At 40.0% G+C, this 24,989-nt stretch overlaps 1 protein-coding gene across 1 annotated transcript in view; it reads right to left on the reverse strand.

Annotated features, from left to right (window-relative positions):
- LOC125642683 (connector enhancer of kinase suppressor of ras 2) overlaps positions 1-24,989 on the reverse strand; it is a 545,814-nt gene that overhangs the window by 363,467 nt on the left and 157,358 nt on the right. The window contains exon 2 of the mRNA XM_075132431.1: positions 22,676-22,839. Within this exon, the coding sequence (XP_074988532.1) occupies positions 22,676-22,839 (164 nt within the window). The remainder of the gene's footprint in view (positions 1-22,675; positions 22,840-24,989) is intronic.

Genomic DNA, 24,989 nt, shown 5'->3' on the forward strand with positions numbered 1-24,989 from the left:
AGCCACAGCATGCTCCCAGCTGTAATGTGTGCAGCTGCTAGTTACAAGATCACTGCATGTGTGGCCACACATGTACACAGCAAAAGTGGTTGGGCCATGCCCCCTCCAAACTCTGTGGCCTATGTTTTGATCTGTGGATCCAGGCCCTGACTTGCACGTGTCCCAGGACTCGAGAACCTATGGCACAGAGCTATCCGAGACCCCCTGCTCCCCACTGGAGAAGATTGAGGCAGGGATAATGGGGATTTGGGTAGGAGCAGGAGCTGGCACTGGCTGCCTTCTGTAGCTTCCTGTTTTTGAATGTGGCATACTACTCTACTATGCAATGAGGGGTGATCTGAAACACTGTACTAAATTAAGCACAAAAGACAGCAAACAGTAGGATGATGGTGCATGTGATGCACTGAGGCAGTTGATCCCATCAGACATTTATAACATAAAGTGGGGGGTAGTGGTGCTTCCACACAATCCTTGTCAGGGTCTGTGGAGGACCGGTACCAGTGACTGGGACATAGGCAGTCTGGCCTGGTGATCTATGCTGTATTCAGGAACCCCAGGATAATGGGCAGATCTGGGGTCAGGAACAGGAGCTGAAATCAGAGCTTGGGTCAGACAGGAAACGGGAGACGAAGGTCAGAGCTGAGTAGCCTAAGGTTGGACCTGGAGTAGTCAGACACCAGGGCAATAGGGTTTAGAGACCAAAATGAGGCTGAGGACAAGACCTTGCAAGAGGACAAAGCTGAAGTCAGGAACCGGGGATGAGGCTGAGAGTTAAGTAGCAGATGGCAGGGTCTGTAGCATAACCAAGCCAGGATCCACTTTGTTACATAGACAACTTCCTTTGTCTCTTTCTGGCTTAAATAGTGTACCTGTTCCAATCAGAGGCTCTGGAGCACCTCCATTCCGGTCCCTGTGAGAGGTACCTTTAGTGGAGAGTAAGGCCTCAGAGCTCCCAATTATCCAGCCACTAAAAGAGCCTTTGGGTGTTGCTGTGGATACAATAGCAGACCATGAGCTTGAGGATCCTCACAGTCCCCCTCCTTTATCTGAGGGAGAAGAGACCATCTCCATCCTGTGAAACCTAGCAGTGGTTGTAAAAAGACTAAGCACAAGTCATCAATGCCCAGACCACCATCACTCCAGGCCATTGTTTCCTTAATCCAACACTGCAGAGATGGAGCCTACTGCATCAGCAATTTCAGTTGAAACAGCTGAAATTCTTAAGAAAAAAAAAAAGTTTTCAAACCTACTTTTAGACCTTCCAAAAACATCTAAAAATCCTAATTCAGATATTAAAACAAATGCCTCAAAAATCCCCAGAACATATGCAAAAGTATACACAGAAGCTATAACATATACAGACATTAGACATTGCCTTTGGATTCAGTGCATCCAGTCTTTTCCCTCCAGCTCTAGACACGGAAGTTGGATCAGCCTATGTGAAGTTTTCAGCAGGGCTTTACCACACAGTCCTTCCCTACTCATTTATATAAATTTGCTACAGCATTGCTCTAAAGCAGTGGTTCTCAACCAGGGGTCTGGAAGCCCCTGAGGGGCCACAAGCAGGTTTCAGGGAATCCGCCAAGCAGGACCAGTGTTAGACTTGCTGGGGTCCAGGGCAGAAAGCTGAAGTCCCACTGCATGGGGCTGAAGTCTGGGGCCCTGAGCAACTTAGTTTCATGGTGCCCCCTGTGGCATGGGGTCCTGGGCATTTGCCCTGCTTGCTACCCCTTAACACTGGCCCTGGTTTTTATATGCAGAAAACCAGTTATTGTGGCACAGTTGGGTCGTGGACTTTTTATAGCATGTTTGGGGAGGGCCTCAGAAAGGTTGAGAACCCCTGCTCTAAAGCAAAAAGAAAAGGAGTACTTGTGGCACCTTAGAGACTAACCAATTTATTTGAGCATAAGCTTTCATGAGCTACAGCTCACTTCATCAGATGCACACTGTGGAAAGTGTAGAAGATCTTTTTATACACACAAAGCATGAAAAAACACCTCCCCCCCACCCCACTCTCCTGCTGGTAATAGCTTATCTAAAGTGATCACTCTCTTTACAATGTGTATGATAATCAAGTTGGGCCATTTCCAGCACAAATCCAGGTTTTCTTCCCCCCCCCCCCCCCAAACACACACAAACCCACTCTCCTGTTGGTAATAGCTTATCTAAAGTGACCACTCTCCTTACAATGTGTATGATAATCAAGGTGGGCCATTTCCAGCACAAATCCAGGGTTTAACAAGAACGTCTCTAAAGCAGCAACGCAGGACAAGCATTCACTATGGTCTGCTATTCCCCATCAATGAGTGCAGGTAAATCTTAGTAGTAATGGGAGTGACACCCATACTGAGTGAGTGAGATCCCACTGAGTTTTACCACGCTACATAACAGGATATAATATGAAGTGATGGATTGTGTTAGTCCAGCTTATATTTTCTTTTCAAAAGTGGCTACTCTTCCTTGACATGACTTATCACCTTCATAACTTGTAGGTAGTGTAGGTTCTTCATGTTCACAGTTACTTAAATGCATCAATTTCATTTGGAAAAACTGTCACTCTCTACTGATAGACTAACACTTGTAGAGAATGTGTCTCCTTAAACTGTCTCAAAGAAGGACTATGAGACTGGGAAATCTTTCAAATGTGTCACATATAATACAAAACAGAAATCCATTTGCCTTTCACTAGTTTGTCAAAAATGTTCTTAACACATACGCAATTTTCCTTCAACAATTAAAAGAATTAAAAGAGAAGATTCACACCATAACTCTCTTTGTATGTGGGTGATGTTATAATGTTATTGGACCTGCAAAAGTCTGACAGAATTAGCAATAAAAAATATTGAAGAATTTGGAAAAGCTTCTGATTTGAAAGTAAATTATATTAAAACTGAAATTCTGGCAATTGATATTATGTAGAAAAAGTAAATTCATATAGGCTAAAATTTTCAAAAAGACAAGTCCCGCTTTCAAAAGTGACTTAGGGGCTCTTGTATTGATCTAAATGAAATATATAAGCCCAAAGGTGTTAACATAACCCAAATACTTGGAGTTTAATCTACAAAATCTTCTGCCTGCTTAGTATCATGGCAAAGATAATTAAACATCCCTTTTAACCTTCAGGGGCATGCGCAAGTGGGGGCAAGCAGGAGCACAAGCCCTGCAATAATCGGCAAGGGGCGCAGAACTCGTCCTGCTCCTGGGCTACTGCAGGGAAAGCAAGAGAGCTCCCCGCTCTGTCCCCAGGCTGTGGCAGGGAAAGCAAACTTCTCCAGCCTCTGAGCTGTGTTGGGGAGCGTGCTCTCCCCGTTGCAGCCCTGGGGCTGAAGGAGGTCTGCTCTCCCCACCGGAGCCCAGGAGTAGGAGGAGTTCTGTGCCCCTTGCTGGGGCCCTGGAGGCGGAGGAGTTTGCTCTCCCCCCATTCTGCCAGAGGAGTTCTGCATCCCCTACCAGTGCACTCCCCCCCGCCCCCCAAAGCAGTAAAATTTAAATTTCTGGCACATCTCCGCTAACCTTTTATTAAAATACTATAAAAGTTAAAACATTTAAAACGTAAAATATTTAGCAAGATTTTCATTTTAACAATATCCCTTGTTCCCTTTTCCTTTAGCTAAAAAAGATTTTAAAATGCCTTGTAGAATAGACTCTTAAATAGTATCAAAATAATTGAACTTTTGAAAAATGAAAATATTAGTCAAAACGAGCTAGAGGAGTTGCTGCTGCTGTTAAACTCCGATCCTGCTTCATCTCACGTGATGCTTGGAGTTCAGTTGAAGTAATGATGTCATCTGAATCTCTCTCTCTGGCCCAGTGAAATCAAAACATCTCTCAGACTGAAAACAATAAAAGCTCAGGGTTCCAAAAAATGGCAGGAGTGGCAGCCAGGATGGTAAAGCTTGCTTTAGTAAAGCTCGGTCTGTTCTTCTCTCTCTTTCCCAAAGTCTTTCCTTTAAAGACCCCCAAAAAAGGAGTAATGGGTAAGATAGCCTATCCCTTCATTACTTTGTCCACCAATTAGGCTTAATATCCGACACACCAATTTTAATTCGTTAATTTCTGGTTGCACATCATTTGGTTTTAGCAAACATAATTTCAACATAGTCCTTAAATTATATTAATGTGGCCTTTTTGTTGAGACTAATGTAGTCTACCTTTTTATATTATTAAAAGCGACTTGACCTACTTTCCATCTTCTTTTGTTATTATACATTGTTAGAACATCTTATACACTTTCATATACTTTTTGTAATTGAGTTTACAATTGAAATAAATGTGTAGATCCAGTTATCACAATTGAGCCTAAGTCTTGCTAACACTCAACAAGACAAAGGTCTTCTAAGCCTTGGAGGCACTTTTTGAAATCTTACCAACAGACACTTCATACTGTCATAACTGGTATCACCACATGGCACTGCTACACATACTCTTCCAGTTTATTTTTCTTAAGTGTGCAAGCAAATATTCAATCTTGGGAAGACATGGTGTAGAGTCATTAGTTTTTGTTATGCAAGGTTTTGTTCTGAGGCAGGGGATTTTGGATATGGTGCTGTGTGAGCAGCAGGAAAGTTTGCTGTCTGTCACAGAAACTGACTCTACTCAAATACTAAAGCAGAGCTGCTCTTTGGGAATAGGGCACTGGAGCTGGGCTGGGATTCCTGGAAGAAGGGATTGCCTGCATGCTGTTTGTTTCTCCATTCCAGGACTGGTGTTTATTTGTAACTAAAACAAGTAACATTTAGAATATACCCAGACTATGGGTCACTGATTTCTCCTCCCCTCTGAAACCAAGCTCCAAGTGCCTCTCCCCCGACCCCCACATCTGCTGCTGGTTGTCAGAAGGGCAGCATTGGTATCACAGTCGGACAGTGGTATTGGAAGAAGAAGCAACCCTACGTTTAAATAAGTGTCTCTTTTTGTGCAATACTAACAAGTGAATTATTTGACAAGTCTGGGGAAAAAAAAGGGCCTTCACAGTAAGCCTAAAATAATTTATATATCAACTATAAAAAAGAAACACCCTTCCTAATATTTGCAAATAGTTTCCAAGCATGATGATTAACAGTGTTTATTGATTAGGCACACCATAAGAAGCATCTCTGGATAGTCATTGAATACCTGACTTCTCTTGCTGTAAAGATAGAGAAAACTATTGGGACATAAAAATTACATAAGTCTTATTGTCCTACTACTGTCACTGTAAAAATATGGGATTCCATCTCTTCTAGCACTGATATATGTAAGTAAGGCTTTCAATCTAGGCTAGTAAAAAGGAATTTTGAAGACTAGGGGAAAAAACACCACCACACCAGGTATGTGACTGTAAGTGTTCAGACTCACCCGGCGGCGCCTCCTGCTAGTCATCCTTGGGAATTAGCTCACCAGCCATCGGAGCGCCCTCTGCAGGCCCGTGTCCTGCTTAAGCCAGGCCCCCATGTCCCTCCCACACCCAGTGCCCCTTTTACGCCAGGTGCTGCCCCCTGGTAGTAACCCCTCACTTGCAGGTTCTCCCCTCCCCAGGGAACCCGCACCCACTATCCCTACCTCACCTCAGTCGTAGGCTACTGCCAGTCACCAGCTAGCCCCCGCGCCCGGGGCAGACTGCAGTATAAGCCACTCATTACAGGCAAGGTTGGGTTTGGACCTGCTGCCTCTCTCTACCCTTGGGCTGTCCCCTACAACCCCAGTACCTGTTGGGCCTAATACTAGGCCTGCAGGCTGGGGGGTTTCCAGGCCAGACCTCCCCAGCTCCTCTGGCCTGCCCCCAGTCCTGCTCCACCTTAGGTACCCTGCTTAGGTCCTTGGGGCCAGGTCCTTCCCTCTCAAAAGCTACAGAGGGTCTCTGTCAGTGCCTGGCCCACAGCCCTTTTATAAGGGCCAGCTGTGGTCTGTTTGGGGCGTGGCCCCCAGCTGCAGCTGCTCTGCCAATCAGCCTAGCTTTCCCCCTGCCCCAACACTCTCCCAGGGCTGTGTTAGGCCTTTCCAGGCCAGAGTGAGAGACCACCCCTCTACAGTGACATATTCAATGATTTATTCTGAAATTTAATTTGATTAGATTTCAGATTTTAAAAGAAATACATTTCCAAGATTTTAAATATTCACAATATTTTCAGATCAAAGAATATGTAAGCAAAGAGAAGACTTTAAAGATATTTAGAAAACAGAAAAATGTATTACTCCAGATATGAGCATAAAGGAGTGAATTTGGTTTCTATAAAGCTTTGAACAGTTTTAATGCTAAAGAATAGATTTTCATGAAGAAGAAATGATGGAGAGGAGTGGAAACAGCTATGGAGATCAGATTCTTCATTTTCAATATGTGCTACTGCAGAAGTAATTATTGCAAATCACTACATCAATGTTACCTTACACTGGTCAGATTAGAAAACGATTTATGGCAAAGGAAGAGATGGCTGTTAAAAAATGCTGAGTGCAAAGGGATTTCATTTAATTTGGCAGCTATATCCTAAAAATAGAAAAAAACTGGAAATGAATGTATAAATTAAAGATACTGCCAGCTGTTACTAACTGATGGTCCTAGTGGTCTTTTTATAGGGTCTTCCACTGTAAAAAATATAATGCTCAAAATTAAGAGAATTAATAAGCCACTAATTAAGTGCTGCTAGATGTATTTCTGATACTTTCTAAACTTTTGTTTCCATCTAGCCATTAAGTCATTATTCACTGGATCATTTCTTTCACTTAGCTGAAGTTTATGAATACACAGTTGATTTTAATTACATTACATATTCTTTGCAATTAAGTATTATTTATTTTCTTTTTCCACTTCTGATTCTCCTAATCCTCCTCCTCAATAGACTGCTTATATTTTCTCATGTAGGCTGTCTGTAGCATCATAAAAATAATGGCCTCCAATATCTTTTCACTTGCTTAGACGTTACACGCATGAATTTTAATGGCAGTCTATACTGGCTGATAGAATACATCCAATTTTTTCCCCTACTGATTTTCATACATTTTATAGAATTCCTTTCCCCAAGACACTCTGTATTCCTTCTTAAAGTCAAATATTTTCATGTAACTGTCCCCACCAGGACGTAGGCTCATTAGCAATTTACATCTAACAAAGATTACAAGCGGTGCCCTACATGCTCTCCACTTTCAAGCCTACATATCATACTTGGCTCATTTCCAGTGATTAGGTCCAGAGCAGGCCCTGACTATGAAGGATTGTTCAGCCAGCTCTGATAAGGAAGCAATCCTACACCATCTCTAGGAACTTGCAGATTCCCTTAGTTTTTTCCCCTGGCTATCATTCCAGTTATCTGAGTAATTAAAATACCTCCATGGTTTTTCAGGCCTATAAAATCCTCTCATGATTTGTATTTTCAGAATAGAGAAAGAACCAAAGCTGAGCCCCTGGGTCACCTCATCACCTCTCACTGTACTTAACTTCAGCGCAAATGGTCTTTGCTGTCCATGCCAAAGTGCCACTATTATTTCTCCCAGCACACGTAACCTCCTTCAAGCATTCTGTCTCTCACTCATGCATTTATTCCCCCTAACCACTCTAACCCTAGTATTTTAAATTCTCTCATTTTCTTACATACAGATTGTATACTTCTATATCAGCATATTATCACATGGGCTCTTCATAACTGTATCAAACAGATTCCCCCTCCCCCCATTAAATTTCCTCCTTTACTTTACCTTATTTTCACCTTCCACCTTTACATGTAGGATTCTCACAAGTGGTCAGTACCTATGTTACCGGATTTTTGGAGTTCAGATTTTTTTAAAGGAGAAATATATTCCATGATCATGTATATTAGTGATGCTTTTCAGTTTTAAACCAGACATAATTTAGGGTTTGAAAACGATACATTATTATCTTAAGCAATACACAGATGACACAGAGAAGACCACCCAGGGCTTGATTTTCCCATTACCTTTCAGCTATTGCAAAAATTGTTAACTGCAAAGTGGATGTAAAATTCTATCAGAATGAGCGTCCATGTATTACAGACACCACAAGATACAAGGCAGTGGAGAAACATGTAAACTGCTTCTCCCTTAAATCACTTACAACTTAAAGGCCAGACTTTAGATGTCTCTGTGCAGATGAACAAGTGGGGAACACAAGAGGGTGTCACACCCCTCATGGTCCTGCGCAAGGGTCTGCCATGGTATAGATGGGAGGGAAGCCAACACTCGCTGGTAATGATACCCATTGAAAAGGGAGAAGGGTGGGGTGCTGCCCAAACACCAGGGTGAGTGCATGCAGAAGAGATGCCTCTGCAATGTGAATTTCCAGGGAACTGCAAAAGTTCTGGTTGGGTGTCCCACATTGCCAATGCTGAGCTGAACCTATGAGGCACAATTTAGTCCTAAATAAGTCTAAGATAAATTTAGGTACTTTTTGAGTCTCTTCTGTTTAGTATATTGAACAATGTGCCTGAGTAGAGACAGAATGGAATGCCGCACTAATGCAGATTGCAAGCTACGGATCACACAGCATGGGCACTGCCAGCTTTTAAGCAGAAATCCCCACTGAAATCAATGAAGAATTCCATCTTTAAAAAAAAAATCAATGGTCCGCTGTACAGCCCAGTGAATGGATGATGTACAGAATATAAAGTAGAACTGATGTTTATTGATGCATGGAATTTTAAGGCCAGATTGTACTCTGCTACATTACTGTTAGTTTGGAGTAGCTATACACAAGTTAGTGTATGCAGTGTTGTTGCAGCAGAATTGGTCACTGGACATTAGAGAGAAGGGGAGTGAGTTAATATCTTTTATTGGACCAACTTCCAAGGTATTAAAAGATATCACTTCACCCACCTTGTCTCTTTAAGGTCAATGTAGTAATTCAAGATATGCACAGATGTTACTGAGATCAGAATCTGTTCCTCGATGATTACATGAATTAAAAATGAAATAGCAAGAGTATACAGGAGTACTCATAATTGATAATGATAGTCTAATATAAGAATGTTTTATGCACAAAATGTTATGGGTTTTTTTGGTTTTTCTTATTCTGTTTCTCTCTTTTCTAAAGGATTATATATATTATGTTCTTTAGTATCAAGGTAGTGTAAGATACCATTATTCAAAAAGCAATGTGGTACTATTTACCTGTAAGTAGTTAAATTTATAAATGACAGGAAATAACACTTGTAAGTATGCTTTTCTGAGCTTTATTTTAATTCATGCTCTTTAGCCATGCAATGAAGCATATTTAGAAAAATCATGTAATGTATTTGTGCATATGTCATGAGAGTTTTAGTTTTCAAAGATAGACAGCAAAGTGTACCTAGACATTTCAGATTAGAGCCATCAGAATACAAATTTTCCATTGTCCTCCAGCCATTATTGACATAGCTGTAGCTTTTGACCATTTGCCTTGTATTTAAATCCTAAACAGATGATTGAAGTGTAAAATGTCATCCTGTCCCTTTGAGACCATGCTCCTCTGTATGATTTTAAATCCTTGCCTATCTACATAAATATATAGTTCAACCCCCACATATTGGGCCAGATCATCAGAATGATAAAACAGCATAGTTCCCTATACTTCAGTGGAGCTCATTTTATTTACATCGGCTGATGATCTGATCCAACATTTCTAATTCCATCACTCTCTCCTGCTCACCTTGTTAATTTATAATGTATTATATAATAGTCCTCACTCCACATTCCTTCAGTCTCTTCTCTATACTTTTTTGTTTGACCTACTTCTTGTTTATATAGTGATAACTCAAGTTGCAAAATTTAGTTCCTGAAATTTTGATTCAGGCTGCTTTTAACAAGGTATCTCTTAACTGGTTGTTAACAAGTTTTCCACTTTTAGGGAGATGGTGTTCTCATCCACACTTTATGCCTTTACAGTATTCAGATACTATGGTCACGAAGGCTGTATAATAACCTATATAGCATAGCATAGCTTAGCTCCCAAATTCTTGTTAATTCGTAACAAAAATACATCAATGCACAGGTGTTCTACTGAGGCAGCAATTAAACTGAAACAACAGAAAAAAGAGAAGTTACAATCTCACACTGTAATAGTGTATTAAGGCAAAAACATGTGTGATAATTTAAGTGTAGTATGTAGACATTAAGGCCCCAATCCTGCAATAGGGTTCCAGTAATGTGGGCTGCTGCTACCCATATCTTATATGGTTTCAAAACAAGCACCAGTGAGGCTAAGGAGAAGTTCCCCAGAAGATGCCAGCAATAATTTAATTTGGACCTTCAGTACTAAAAGCACAGGATTATTGCTTTATCTACAAGATTACCTCTTTTAGTTGGTAGCAGCAGTAGGCTCTTTTCCTCTATATCAGTGGTTCCCAAACAGGGGTTCGCAGAACGTTACAGGGGGTTCGCCAGAAAAATTTCACTAATGGCGGCCAGAGGATCCCGGCCATTGGAGACAGCAGGTGGGACCCAGTTGCAGGGCAGACAGCCCGAGCCCCAGGGAAAGCGGGGCAGGGCCGTTGGGGCTGGCAGCCTGAGCCCTGCCCCCGTCAGCGGGGGAGCCGGCCACACAAACCCTAGCACTCCACGCGGGGCTGGTAGCCTGAACCCCAGGGAGAGCAGGGCAGAGCAGTTGAGGCTGGCAGCCTGAGCCCTGGCGGTCAGCGGGACCTGCAGCCCGAGCTCAGTGGAGCTCAGTTGACCGCGGCGGTCAATGGGGTCCAGCAGCAGGAGCCCCACGGAGTGCAGAGGAAATTTAAACTTAAATCCCTGGAAATATTCATTTTTAGGAGGAGGTTCACGAGATTTCACAATTTAGTGAAAGGGGTTCACGGGCTGTTAAAGTTTGGGAACCACTGCTCTCTATGGACTACCCAATAGAAGAACACATTTGGCCTGTGTGTTACACATCGAGATTTAATTAGGTACCCTGCTACTTTCCAGTTTCCCAATTTCATAGGCTGAGGAAGAACATCAGCATCCCAAAAGATCTAATTAGGAGATATAGTTGGAATTTAACTCTCCCTCATAACTTTATGTGGTATAGCAGGTGGCCTTTCATTCTCCCTCCGGTTCTTTGAAACTACTTGTCTGGTTCAGAAATACTTCCCAAATAGGTGACACTGGACCAGGCCCAAACACCTTCTGATCCCAAAAGAGTTGTGAGACCTGGTCACTAAAAGAGTTTAGTATAATATATGCTAATTTGCTTCATGCACCTAGTGCAAAACCCAAAATACATTTCCAATGCTACCCGTTTGTTACTGTATACACATGATGCCTCATACAGAAGATGTACAACACTTTTAACATTAAATCTACACCAAGCCCATGTCTCAGTTCTATCGTAGTATGGGAGAGTATTTCTGCACTATGCAATTTGATCTTTATATGAAGGTGTCATGTTGCTTTCACACATGTTCAAAAAGCAGGTGCATATTACAAAGCTAGCTTTTTAGCTATTAGAACACTGTGCAGACATTTCCATGGTGATTAACTTTTGTCACTATGCTGAGCACTGTACTATTAATTCTGATATATGGTTTAACATAAGGTTTGATGCTAGTTAGTACATAACTTCGGTTTTTGAAATGTTAATTTTCAAGCCAAAATTTACAGAGATAGCAGCAAAATGAGATGTAATTATCTTGCTCTAAGTGGGCTAGAAGTTCACAGTCATCTGCAAAGAGCAATTCTTTAATAAAAGCTTCCAACGGCTTCATTGATTAATGTCTCTTGTCTGCATGAGAGAGTTTGTATGAGAAAAATCTAACCTTTCCACCCAAGGGCAGGTTACAAGTTGTTTAATATAATAAGTCTGTAAAGAAAAGGCCAAATAGAGATTGGAGGATGATGCACCCCTTGCTTAATACAATTTGCAATGCTGAAAGAATCAGACTCTTCAGTTTGCACAGACTTGCCCAACTGTACATTAATGGACTTGTCAGACAATGCTGGCCCCATCTGATCCAACCATTCACAATTTCTCAAAAGCTACAATAAACAAGGATGGTAAATTGTAGCAAAGGCATTTGGCAAGTCAGTAGAGACTATGTAAGCATTTTTCTATCATTCCCATAACATTCTTGAATGGCAAAAATTCATATCAGTAGTTGTTCATTAGAATTAAAGATTGCCCCATAACTCATAATAGAAGCCTCTTATTGAGTAAAATCTCTTGTTCACATTTAATACCTTTTATATGTGAATTACAAAATGCACTACAGACTACATGATATAAAATACTTGGAAATAATACTACTAGCAGTGAAATCTAGTAGGTTCAGATAACAATTTATGAAGTGAAAACTTTGTGACTGTCATGTGGTAGTATGCATAGCATATACTGCCAACTCTCCTAATAAGGGTATTTGAATTTGTCCTGGACACACTGCATGAAAAAAAGACAAGACATCAAGAGTGTGGTTTAATTAGGCATCAATTTTATTAAGCAACACATCTGCCAATAATTCATACAGTGCAGGTCCATCCTATTGCAATGTGTTCCTCCTGGTTTCAGCACCATTTCTGAGATCCCACCACCCTGCCTCATCAGAGTGGTAATGGATAAGGAAGAGGAGGTTGTCTTTCCACTGTACCAATCATTAGGGGCACCAACCCCATTCCCACCTTCTTCAGGAGATGTCATCCTCTGATCTGCTTCCAATTCCAGTTTTTTCATGTAACTGGACACTTATTGATTGATTACCTGTACTGGGCATCAACCAAGTTGTGAAAAAAGTGAACTTGACAACCTAATTTACCCATCAGGACCCTAAAAGTAAGGCCAAAATGCCACAGTGTCTAGGCCAATCTGGTAGTGAGGAAAAATTATTTCCTGGCGTCAAAAGGCAACTAGCACAATGCCAAGAGCAAAGCCCAAAAGACCAGGTCCATCCTTAATCCTGAGGGGGAAGCTTTTCTTCCTGTGCAGAATGGTGCCCAGGGCTGGAGAAAGGGTTATAAATAATTCCATTAAGTGTACAGGGGCCAAAAGGCTTTGCTACACCCTTTTGTCCCACCAATCAGCCTAGAGAGCCAGCCCCACAAGACCACAAGTGCACTGAATGCCCACAAGGTGGGGAGTGGTGTGAACAGTTTAAAGGAGACATGGGTTTTCTTTTCCCTGTTGGCCCATACATCCCACCTCCACCCACCCACATCTGAGTCTGGGAGAAAGGGGGGATATTTTATTTGTTCCAGGCCCCATATACTTTTTGTTTAAGCAGGAGTGAGAAAGCTAAATGTTCCTGGTGTTTGCGGCGGCTTATTGAACTGTCATTTTCTCCTGCCTGTTTCCTAGCTTTGGCTTTAAGCAGAAGTAGTAAAAGGAAGCACAAGCGGTTATTTCTCAGAATAGTTTTGACCTGACTTCTCAACTAAAAGGGCTCAGACATGATTGATTAAAATAGTGGAGAAACATCGGGATACTCATCTGACTACATCTTTTCAGGTTTGTCCATCACTTAAAAAAAAAATCACACTCTCACCGTAAAATTATAGAGCTAAAGAGGGAGGATGTGTTAGAATAAATAAAATCCACTTTAGCAAAATCAAAATTACATTTGTGTTATGAAGGAAGACAAAATACACAATTCCAAACCGAAATTCTGAATATTAAAACTTTAGCAATACAATAAATTCCTGTTGGAGAAGGATGAAGATATTAGGTATCTGGGTGACCAAACTTCTAGAGGCAGATCCTCAACTAATGTAAATTGTCATAGCTGCAGCTAATTGGTGATCTGTCTCCCAACGTGTAAGTTTTGTATTAATTTCTGTATTAATTTCTGTGTGTATAATGGAGGCTTTTGGCTTCTGAAGCTCATGGAGTGTTAAGCATCAACATTTTAATGTGTTTCACAGTACAAGTTTTTCATTCATATGGCTGCTTGGATGAGTTTTAGTAAGAAAATTCATTAAATCATTTAAAAGCTATTTCCCTTTCTTACATTAAGATATAAAGAGGGAACAGAAATGTTACTTTCTATTGACTGAATTCAAGGATATTGTTGACTCTTTTCTGACACATGGGAAAAAATCAGTTAAATCTCTCTGTGACCTACCTAGACAAACATCTCCTTATGAAACATGATGTGAAGAAACAAAATGACATTTCCTTATCCAGGAGTTTGTCAGTATACATGTACAGGCCGTCACCAGAAAATATTTTCAAATGAATAAAGCTGAACAGTAGACCTTTCAGAGTCAGAGTGGATCACACTTTAACTTTAAGATTATGAATGTCCTCTGTTGGGACAGTGCCAAATTATTATGAATTACTGTGATTGTTACGAATGAATGTGGTGAACATGAGTTTGGTATGGCTTGGTACATCTGCATTTACTAGAGGATTCTGGGATCTGGGATCCGATCTGGATATGGATAGAGACCTCTTTAATGTTTTTAACGAAGTAAATACTAATGGGAATTGTGTGATCATGGGAGACTTCCCAGATATAGACTGGAGGACAAGTGTTAGTAATAATAACAGGGCTCAGATTTTCCTGGATGCAATAGCTGATGGATTCCTTCACCAAGTAGTTGCTGAACCAACAAGAGGGGATGCCATTTTAGATTTGATTTTGGTGAGCAGTGAGTACCTCATAGAAGAAATGGTTGTAGGGGACAACCTTGGTTCAAGCGATCATGAGCTAATTCAGTTCAAACTAAATGGAAGGATAAACAAAAATAGATCTGTGACTAGGGTTTTTTATTTCAAAAGAGCTAACTTTAAAAAATTAAGGAAATTAGTTAGGGAACTGGATTGGACTGGAGAACTTGTGGATCTAAAGGTGGAGGAGGCCTGGAATTACTTCAAGCCAAAGTTGCAGAAACTATCAGAAGCCTGGATCCCAAGAAAGGGGAAAAAATTCATAGGGAGGAGTTGTAGACCAAGCTGGATAAGCAAGCACCTTAGAGAGGTGATTAAGAAAAAGCAGAAAGCCTACAAGGAGTGGAAGATGGGAGGGATTAGCAAGGAAAGCTACCTTATTGAGGTCAGAACATGTAGGGAATAAAGTGAGAAAGGCCAAAAGCCATGTTGAGTTGGACCTTGCAAAGGGAATTAAAACCAATAGTAAAAGGTTCTATAGCCATATAAATAAGAAGAAAACAAAGAAGGAAGAAGTGGGACCGCTAAACACTGAGGATGGAGTGGAGGTTAAGGATAAGCTAGGCATGGCCCAATATCTAAACAAATATTTTGCCTCAGTCTTTAATGAGGCCAATGTGGAGCTTAGGGATAATGGCAGGATGACAAATGGGAAAGAGGATATGGAGGTAGATATTACCACATCCAAGGTAGAAGCCAAACTTGAACAGCTTAATGGGACTAAATCAGGGAGCCCAGATAATCTTCATCCAAGAATATTAAAGGAACTGGCACATGAAATTGCAAGCCCATTAGCAAAAATTTTAATGAATCTGTAAACTCAGGGGTTGTACTGTATGACTGGAGAATTGCTAACATAGTTCCTATTTTTAAAAAAGAAAAAAAAAGTGATCCAGGTAACGACAGGCCTGTTAGTTTGACATCTGTAGTATGCAAGGTCTTGGAAAAAATTTTGAAGGAGAAAGTAGTTAAGGACATTGAGGTCAATGGTAATTGGGACAAAAATACAATAATGGTTTTACAAAAGGTAGATCATGTCAAACCAACCTGATCTCCTTCTTTGAAAAGGTAACAGATTTTTTAGACAAAGGAAACGCAGTGAATCTAATTTATCTCAATTTCAGATACAGTTGCACATGGGGAATTATTAGCTAAATTGGAAAAGATGGGGATCAATATGAAAACTGAAAGGTGGATAAGGAACTGGTTAAAGGGGAGACTTCAACGGGTCACACTGAAAGGTGAACTGTCAGGCTGGAAGGAGGTTACTAGTGGAGTTCCTCAGGGATCGGTTTTGGGACCAATCTTTTTATAATTGATCTTGACACAAAAAGCGGGAACATGTTAATAAAGTTTGTGGAGGACACGAAGCTAGGAGGTATTGCCAATACAGAGAAGGACTGGGATATCATACAGGAAGATCTGGATGACCTGTAAACTGGAGTAATAGTAATAGGATGAAATTTAATAGTGAAAAGTACAAAGTCATGCATTTAGGGATTAATAACAAGAATTTTTGTTATAAACTGGGGACACATCACTTAGAAGTAACAGAGGAGGAGAAGGATCTCGGAGTATTGGTTGATCACAGGATGACTATGAGCCGCCAATGTGATATGGCCGTGAAAAAAAGCTAATGTGGTCTTGGGATGCATCAGTCAAGGTATTTCCAGTAGAGATAAGGAGGTGTTAGTATCGTTATACAAGGAACTGGTGAGACCTCATCTGGAATATTGTGTGCAGTTCTGGTCTCCCATGTTTAAGAAAGATGAATTCAAACTGGAACAGGTACAGAGAAGGGCTACTAAGATGATCCGAGGAATGGAAAACCTGTTTTATGAAAGGAGACTCAAAGAGCTTGGCTTGTTTAGCCTAACCAAAAGAAGGCTGAGGGGAGATATGATTGCTCTCTATAAATATATCAGAAGCATAAATACCACGGAGGGAGAAGAGTTATTTAAGCTCAGTACCAATGTGGACACATGAACAAATGTATATAAACTAGCCATCAGGAAGTTTAGACTTGAAATTAGACAAAGGCTTCTAACCATCAGAGGAGTGAAATTCTGGAACAGCCTTCCAAGGGGAGCAGTGGGGGCAAAAGACATATCTCGCTTCAAGACTAAGCTTGATAAACTTATGGAAGGGATGATATGATGGGATAATTTGGCAATTAATCGATCTTCAACTATTAGTGGTAGATATGCCCAATGGCCTGTGATGGGATGTTAGATGGGGTGGGATCTGAATTACTACAGAGAATTCTTTCCTTGGTGGCTGGCTGGCGAGTCTTGCCCACATGCTCAGGGTTTAGCTGATCACCATATTTGGGGTCGGGAAGGAATTTTCCTCTGGGGCAGATTGGCAGAGGCCCTGTGGGTTTTTCGCCTTCCTCTGCGGTGTGGGGCATGGGTCACTTGCTGGAAGATTCTCTGCACCTCAAAGTCTTTAAACCACAATTTGAGGACTTCAATACCTCAGATATAGGTTAGAGGTTTGTTACAGGAGTGGGTGGGTGAGATTCTGTGGCCTGCATTGTGCAGGAGCTCAGACTAGATGATCATAATGGTCCCTTCTGACCTTAAAGTCTATGATTCTATGATTCTAGTATCAGGTAGTTGATATGGAAATTTACTGAGTGTGCTGAGATTGCACTTGAATGGTTAATTGAGACTCTATCCATGTGTGTGTTTCAATATGAAACTTCGGAACATATCAGCCAATGACCAGATCACCAAGTAAAGAAAATGCAAAAACACATTATCTGTGAGCTTGGCAGAGGCTTACCTGGGTCAAAATGACCCTTTTGGATGACACCACACTAAGAGCTCAAGTGAATGATTGATGAGAGGATAAACACTGATTGATCTTTGGTTTCTGTTTTGCAGTCGCTTCTAAAATATTAATTCGAAAAAACAGTGATGAAACACCTACAGGGCATAATTCTGGGTCATGTGACTCCTTTGAAAACAAGAGGTATATATGCTAAGCAGAGTTAATTAGTTAGTTCCCCAATTAACATCTGAAGAGGTCTGTGATGCTGTAAGACAGAGGGTCTCAAGGTACCCAAGACCCTGCTTTGATAGACTTTTGAAGGACTTATGAACCAGAGGGCCTCAGGGTAACCAAGACTCTGCTTTGGGGGACATTTGACAGACCAAATACTTGGGAGGGGAAGAGAAGAAAATAACTCTCTATCTAGGATTGGTAGCTATACCTGCTTTGTTTGCCAATCAAGATACCGTGTAAGGCCAACACAATTACCGAGGGTTTAAGCTTGGGGAATTGAAGCTTATCAGAGAGATGCATTATAGAACCTCTTACTCCTTGTGTGATTCTTTCTCCCATGGAACTCCCATCTTTTTATGTGCTGTATATTTATACCTGCCTACTGTATTTTTCACTCCATGCATCTGATGAAGTGGGTTATAGCCCACGAAAGCTTATGCCCAAATACATTTGTTAGTCTCTAAGGTGCCACAAGGATTCCTCATTTTAAATAGATTGAGTTTCTTAAGTCTCTCACTATTATCAGACCTCAAGTCAGTCTTGTAGCTCTTTCTTGAGCTCCATCCAATTTTTCCAACATCTTTTTTGAAGTGTTGACATCAGAACTGGACATGGTATTCCAGTAAAGGTCCCACCGATGCTATATGGAGTGGTAATATCACCTCACTACTACTAGATTACACATCCAAAGATCATGTTTGCCCTCAGCTACAGCATCACACTGGGAGGTTATGTTCAGCTTGTTATCCATTATTACCCCCTAAGTTATTTTCATTGTGTGGCAAAATGGCAGATGTTGGTATGGTGGGTTCTGCACTTTTCTTGGTGTGTTTGTGGGGGGCTAGGAAGCCAACCCTTGCCCCTGCTCTTGGGGCGTCAAGGGCCCCACTAGTGTCCCAGGAAGTTGGTAGAGGAGGGAAGCAGAGAAGGGGTCTGGGTTTGCTCCTCACTCTGAGCTCCAGCCCCTCTCAAACCCTGTGGGTTTCTTACCCTCTTCCCCCTTGAGTAGGGTTACCCTTGGTCCTTCACGCTGTGGGAGAGAGTCTCCCTGCTCTGCTGGGGCAGGGTCTCCCTTCCTTCAGTCCTCTGGTCTTTTAAGTCTCAGCAACACACCTCCAAACTCCAGTCCTCCCTCCTTCTTCGCACTCCTGTCTGCCTGAAGCGGCGGGTTTTATTAGATTCCTGACCGGCCCTTAATTGATTACAGGTGCTTTGATTAATCTGTAGCACCCCTCCCTAGTCTACAGGGAACCATGCTTTAATTAGCGTAAGGCTTATATATCTCCCCTCTACCACTCTCCCACTGCTCCCTGGCTTTGCTGTATCACAATTGTCACTGCACTTCAGGAAACCATCTCCTTTCTTGTAAGCGTGACCTATATTTTTTCTTCCTAGATATATGACCAGCATGTTATTCAATTGAGCCCACCTAATCAGGTGATCCAGATGAGTCTTTATCACTGATTATGCCCATCATTATTTAGCCCCCTCTTTTTTTAAAACTAATGTGCGCGCCATCTGCAAATTTTATATTTTCTTCAAGATCATTGATAAAACTACTGAATAGCATTGGGCCAAGAACAGATCCCTGTGGGACCCCCACAAGAAACACCACAATATGATGATGATCACCCATTTAAAAATACTTTGAGATCTATCAGTTAACCAATTTTTTATACATTTAATATGGAAAACACTGATTTTGTACAGTTCTAGGTGTTTTTTTTTAAATCAGATGTTCATGTCTTATAGAACGCTAAGTATGTTATATCAATACTTTTATCAGCCGAACATGTAATCTCAAAAAAAAATAATACTGTTTGACAAGACTTATTCTCCATAAAATCACATGGGAATGGCATCAATTATGCTACAATACTTGAATTCTTTACTGATGGTATCCCATATTATCTTTTCCATGATTTTGCCTGGGAGAGTTGAGAGGCTAACCAGCCTATAGTCATCCTGGCCCATTTATCCTTTTTATATTCTAGCACAACATTAGTTTTTTTCAGTTCACTTGAATTTTCCCAGTGTTCCAAAATTTGTTAAACAAACAAAAACAAATACATGATATTAATGGATTCAGAGAGCTCCTGGGCCAATTCCTTTAATACTTTTGGGTGCAAGTTATCTGGTCTTGCCACATTTAAAAATCCTTAACTTCAAAAAAAGAAAAGGAGTACTTGTGGCACCTTAGAGACTAACCAATTTATTTGAGCATAAGCTTTCGTGAGCTACAGCTCACTTCATCAGAGGCATACTATGGAAACTGCAGAAGACATTATATACACAGAGACCATGAAACAATACCTCCTCCCACCCCACTCTCCTGCTGGTAATAGCCCATCCAAAGTGACCACTCTCTTCACAATGTGTAAATCAAGGTGGGCCATTTCCAGCACAAATCCAGGTTTTCTCACCCTCCGCCCCCCCTTCCCCCCGCCCACAAACTCACTCTCCTGCTGGTAATAGCCCATCCAAAGTGACCACTCTCTTCACAATGTGTAAATCAAGGTGGGCCATTTCCAGCACAAATCCAGGTTTTCTCATCCCCCCCCCCCCCCCCAAAGAACACACACACACAAACTCAATCTCCTGCTGGTAATAGCTTATCCAAAGTGACCACTCTCCTTACAATGTGTATGAAAATCAAGGTGGGCCATTTCCAGCACAAATCCAGGTTTTCTTACCGCCCCCCCCCCCCCAAACACACACACACACAAATTCACACTCCTGCTGGTAAAGTTACTGTTTCTATTCCATCAGAATGATTTTAAAGTATTTCCTTATCACTATAAGATAATAGATCATATTGCTTCTTTCTCGATACAGAACACAAATATTTACTGAATATTGAGCCTCTTCTGCATAATGCACACATTAGACCTATATCATTGTTAGAATGTCACTTTTTCCTGATATATTTAAAGGATTTCTTCTTGTTGTCCTTAATCCTGCTCACCACTGATTTTTTATTGACACTTTTAGCTTCCCTTACCAATTGTCTGTATTTTATAATTGCTGATTTGTACTCATTGCTCTCAACCTCCCCATTTTTCGATTTGTTATATATGGAGGGTGTTTTTTTTATTTTTAATTGCTACTTTCCCTCTTAACTATTTATTTTTAACAGAAAAAGCTTTCTTACACAGTTGAAGAATTATGTGATTTTGGACATCTAATGAAAGCACTCTTAAACAATTCAATTATCATTAATATTTTTATGTTTACATTTTTTCTCACACTCAGTTTTGTTTAGAATTCATTTTAGCTTGGGAAATTGGTCATTTTAAAGGGGTGTGTGTGTGTGTGTGTGTGTGTGTGTGTGTGTGTATATATATATATATATATATATATATATATACACACATATATATATATAAAACTAATATTACTGGTTAGAACTATATTATGCTTGCAGATAATTCAACTAGATTGTAATCACAGGCACTTAGGCATCCAATCAATCAAACATTTATGTTTGTCCCTTGAAATGATATCTAAGATGGAAACAACATGGAGAAATTCTAATACTTTCTGTGTCCTGTAAATGTTAACAAACTTGTTTGTCTTAGTGACTGGCTGAACAAGAAGTAGGATTGAGTGGACTTGTAGGCTCTAAAGTTTAACTTTTTTTTTTTGAGTGCAGTTATTTAAAAAAAATAATTATACATTTGTAAGTTGCACTTTCATGATAAAAATGATTGCACTACAGTACTATGAGGTAAATTGAAAAATACTGTTTCTTTTCTTTTTTACAGTGCAAATATTTGTAATACAGATAATAATATAAAGTGAGCACTGTACACTTTGTATTCTATGTTGTAGTTGAAATCAATGTATTTGAAAATGTAGAAAACACCCCAAAAATTAAATAAAATGGTATTCTATTATTAACAGTGCAATTAAAACTACAATTAATCCTGATTATTTTTTTAATCGTTTCATAGCCCTAATGAAAATATTTTAATAGCACCATCCAATTGTGCCAGAATCACCTATTAAATGGAGTACAGTCTTTACTGTAATGAAAAATGTCAGCAAGATGTCTCGGACACTTGTCATCAAGACTACATCAAAATCTCGCACTGACATACCTTGCTCCAGCTTTACACCACCACATCCAGCTTTGATAAGTACCCAAGTGACACTTCTATCAAAAAAACAGCTGTTTTCTGTACATGAGGTGCTACACAGCCAAAAATTTGCAGCCTGGGTTCCCATACTATTCATCACATATAAAACATCCCCCTCTTTTTAATTACTATTTATACTCTCTTGTATCCAAGTCCCTCTGCCTCTGAGCCTTACCTGGACAACTTCAGACAACATTTGGTGGTGGTAGTGGTGGGTTTTTTTAAGGATTGGTGCCATCGCATTTAATTTTATCAATGGGTAGGAGGCATTTTAAGAGGAAAAAAAGGACAGTACGTTACTGGCACCCAGACAACTTGAACAGGGTGTATGTAACTCAGTAACTTTTCACCAGACAAAAAATAAGTTTGCTTCCAAACTTGACTCTTCTGCACAATAAAACTGTGCTATTACAAAGCTAGTAACCTGATCACACGGTGTCAGTATTTAATGTTTAGGGTAAAGTCTATTGTGATTTTTGCAAAACTTGTTTAAAATTAATTTTAAAATCATCTTCCAGTCTAATTAACACTGCCTCTGCAATTTCTGCATTAACTCCTTGAATGCTGGCATACCTTGCACATGCAGGAACTACATGGTTTACTGCACTATGGTAAAATTCAGTGGAACATGAGGGCATACATGACATACAATCATAGGACCATAAGGATGCCAGTGCTGATCATGCATGGCACATGAATACAGCACTCAAGAAGCTAAAAGGAAGATGACAAAGACAATCTATGGAAAAAGACTAAAAATAATTTTAAAGTTTTCAGAAGGAAAATGATTAATTCATTTGTACTTAGAGAGGCTTTTGTGAATACATCCTTTTTTGAAGCAATAAGGAATAATATTTAAGTAAGGCAGGAACTGGAGAAGGTGCTGTATTTGATGCAGCCTTCATTATCTGAGCTTTGGTTAGGAGATGCATAAACCTATATTATTAAAAGGAATGTCCCCAAAAAACAGTCTACTTACCAATGCACAGAGCAGATCAACTGCTTCTAAAATCAATTCTTGGTGTCCAATGCGAGTGACTCCCAGTTCTTCAAGTTCTTGATGAGTGATGTGCAACAGCTGTTCTCCATTGATTTTTTCCCTTTCAAAATTTTTAATGTATTGCTGGAGGCAGTCATCAAGGCCTAGTTAAAAAAACAAAACAAAACAAAAACATGTTCAGAAAATGATAGCCAAGAATGTCAAATCTGTAATTCAGTCAACGTACAAATTCCCTTTGGTGCTGAGAAACACTACAGTTTTGGGATTTTTAAGGATGAAAATGCTTTATAAATCTAACGTGAGTCATTGACCCTATAACATGGTGAATACCAGATGCCAATATGTTTTTTCAGCCAGTAATACTTCCACCATTTTTATTTTGATTTAGATATAATTGAAAAATATCCATCATGGGCTATAGGCACCTTAGCCCAAAATTAAAATTACAATCAAATCAAAAGCAAAACCAGCAGCTACTCCTAACTTACAAACAAGAAAATGACCAAATAAAAAATTAAGCTCAGAAATTATTCCTTTCCTCCATGAAACATCATCTTTTATAGGACTCTTGTGTCTTTCGTAAGCAGATGGGCAATGTAGTATGTCCTGAAGGTCCAACTGTTATTTCTTTTCCAAATGATGGAAAAGCATTTCCAAAACTGAGGGCCCTTTATGGAGGACACCTTGCCAGAAGTTCTTTCTCTTATGAACAAACAGAGCTCCAGCTCAATGCTGCTGCTAACTGCTTCTGTCTCAGTATCACACAGGGAGAGTCACAGTTTCACTTAAAGGCACTTGGGGTACATGGATAAAAATCAACAATTTAAATTCTAATGGAAACCAATAATGACATCACAGTATTCAAAAATATTATTTGCCAGTTCTATTACATTACTCCCAGAAGTATAATTTTCAAGTATGATAATTCTATTAAAGAAAACATTTAACATTTGGAGGCAATGCTGTTGGGAGGTGGGCTTTCAGAGACCTTAACAGGCTATCCAAAGGCTAAGCCAAATCAGAGGCATATCCTTCCTGGGATCTCTTTTCTAAGGCTCTCTAATAGAGTTTGCACTTGAATCGTCTTTCTGTTCCTGAGACGGTGTTAGGAAGAACCCCATCATGCATATTCAGCCTATACAACAGTGTCACTATCTGCTGTGTTCAGAAATGCTTTAAAGTTCAACAGACTCATTTACCAGAACTCCCGTAGCAACACTTCAATGTTAAGGTCTTTGGCAAAGACCTAGATTCTTTAATTACACAAATACTTAAGAAAATATATGTGCCTAGAATTATGTTCTATTCCAAATTCAGAGTTTATCTAGCAAGAGTAATGGATTTAGTAGTAGCCATGGTATTTTAAAGCCTAGACCATCAAGAAATGAATAACTGAATCTAATCATAAATACCTCTCAATCCTCCAAAAACAGTTTCACAGCAACACGTGCTTTAAATTTGAGGCCAGGACAGTTGTATGTATATGTAAAATGCATATGTAAAATGCTTGGAATATAAATCAGACCTATTTCTCATCTAGTGAAAGTTCAAATATCAGAGTTGCCTCAAGGACTGGACTTAGAATTAGGCCAGATGGAATGGTACACTGCCATTGGCCTACATTGTCCCCATGTTAGACAAATCTTTTTTTTACCCCGCAAAGTCCACAAAACAATTTCAACCAGCAGAGTTTACCATAGTTCTCTCCATTAAGTTGAATGGATGTTTGCTTCTCATGCCTTCCTCCTACAATGGAACAGGCAGGGTCAAAACCCATCAAACCTGCCAATACAAAAAACCCCAGCAGGTCCTGGGCATCTAAGAAAGACAAAGTATCTCTCTACATTACCTTCCAGGTCCTATAGAATCCACAGAAGCATGGTGTTACCAGCATGGGTGAACTAACTAGAAGGGGAAAAGCACTGACAAAAATCAAGGTGGAGTATATGAAGGTAAGAAAATAAACATACATAAATAGTGGCTGAAAAAGCAAAGTAACAAATATGAGTCATTATCTGTCATTGTAGAAATGCTTTGAACTCTCTCACTAACACAATATAAAAGAAATAAAGAAGAACTTACAGGAGGCTTCAGTTCCATGATGTAATCATGTAAAGGGATGCAAAACTATAACTACCATGCTATTGGGTAACATTTTTTTAGGTGCCACTTTTTTTCCATAAACAACAAACTCATCTTTTAAGCAATTGGTTTTATTTTAGAAATCAGAAGATGCAGTTTGGCAATGATAACCAGAGACATGCATTGCTTGGTGGCAGCACAGGCATGCTGA

Source organism: Caretta caretta, chromosome 9 (assembly GCF_965140235.1).
Source record: "Caretta caretta isolate rCarCar2 chromosome 9, rCarCar1.hap1, whole genome shotgun sequence".
Classification (NCBI taxonomy): domain Eukaryota; kingdom Metazoa; phylum Chordata; order Testudines; family Cheloniidae; genus Caretta; species Caretta caretta.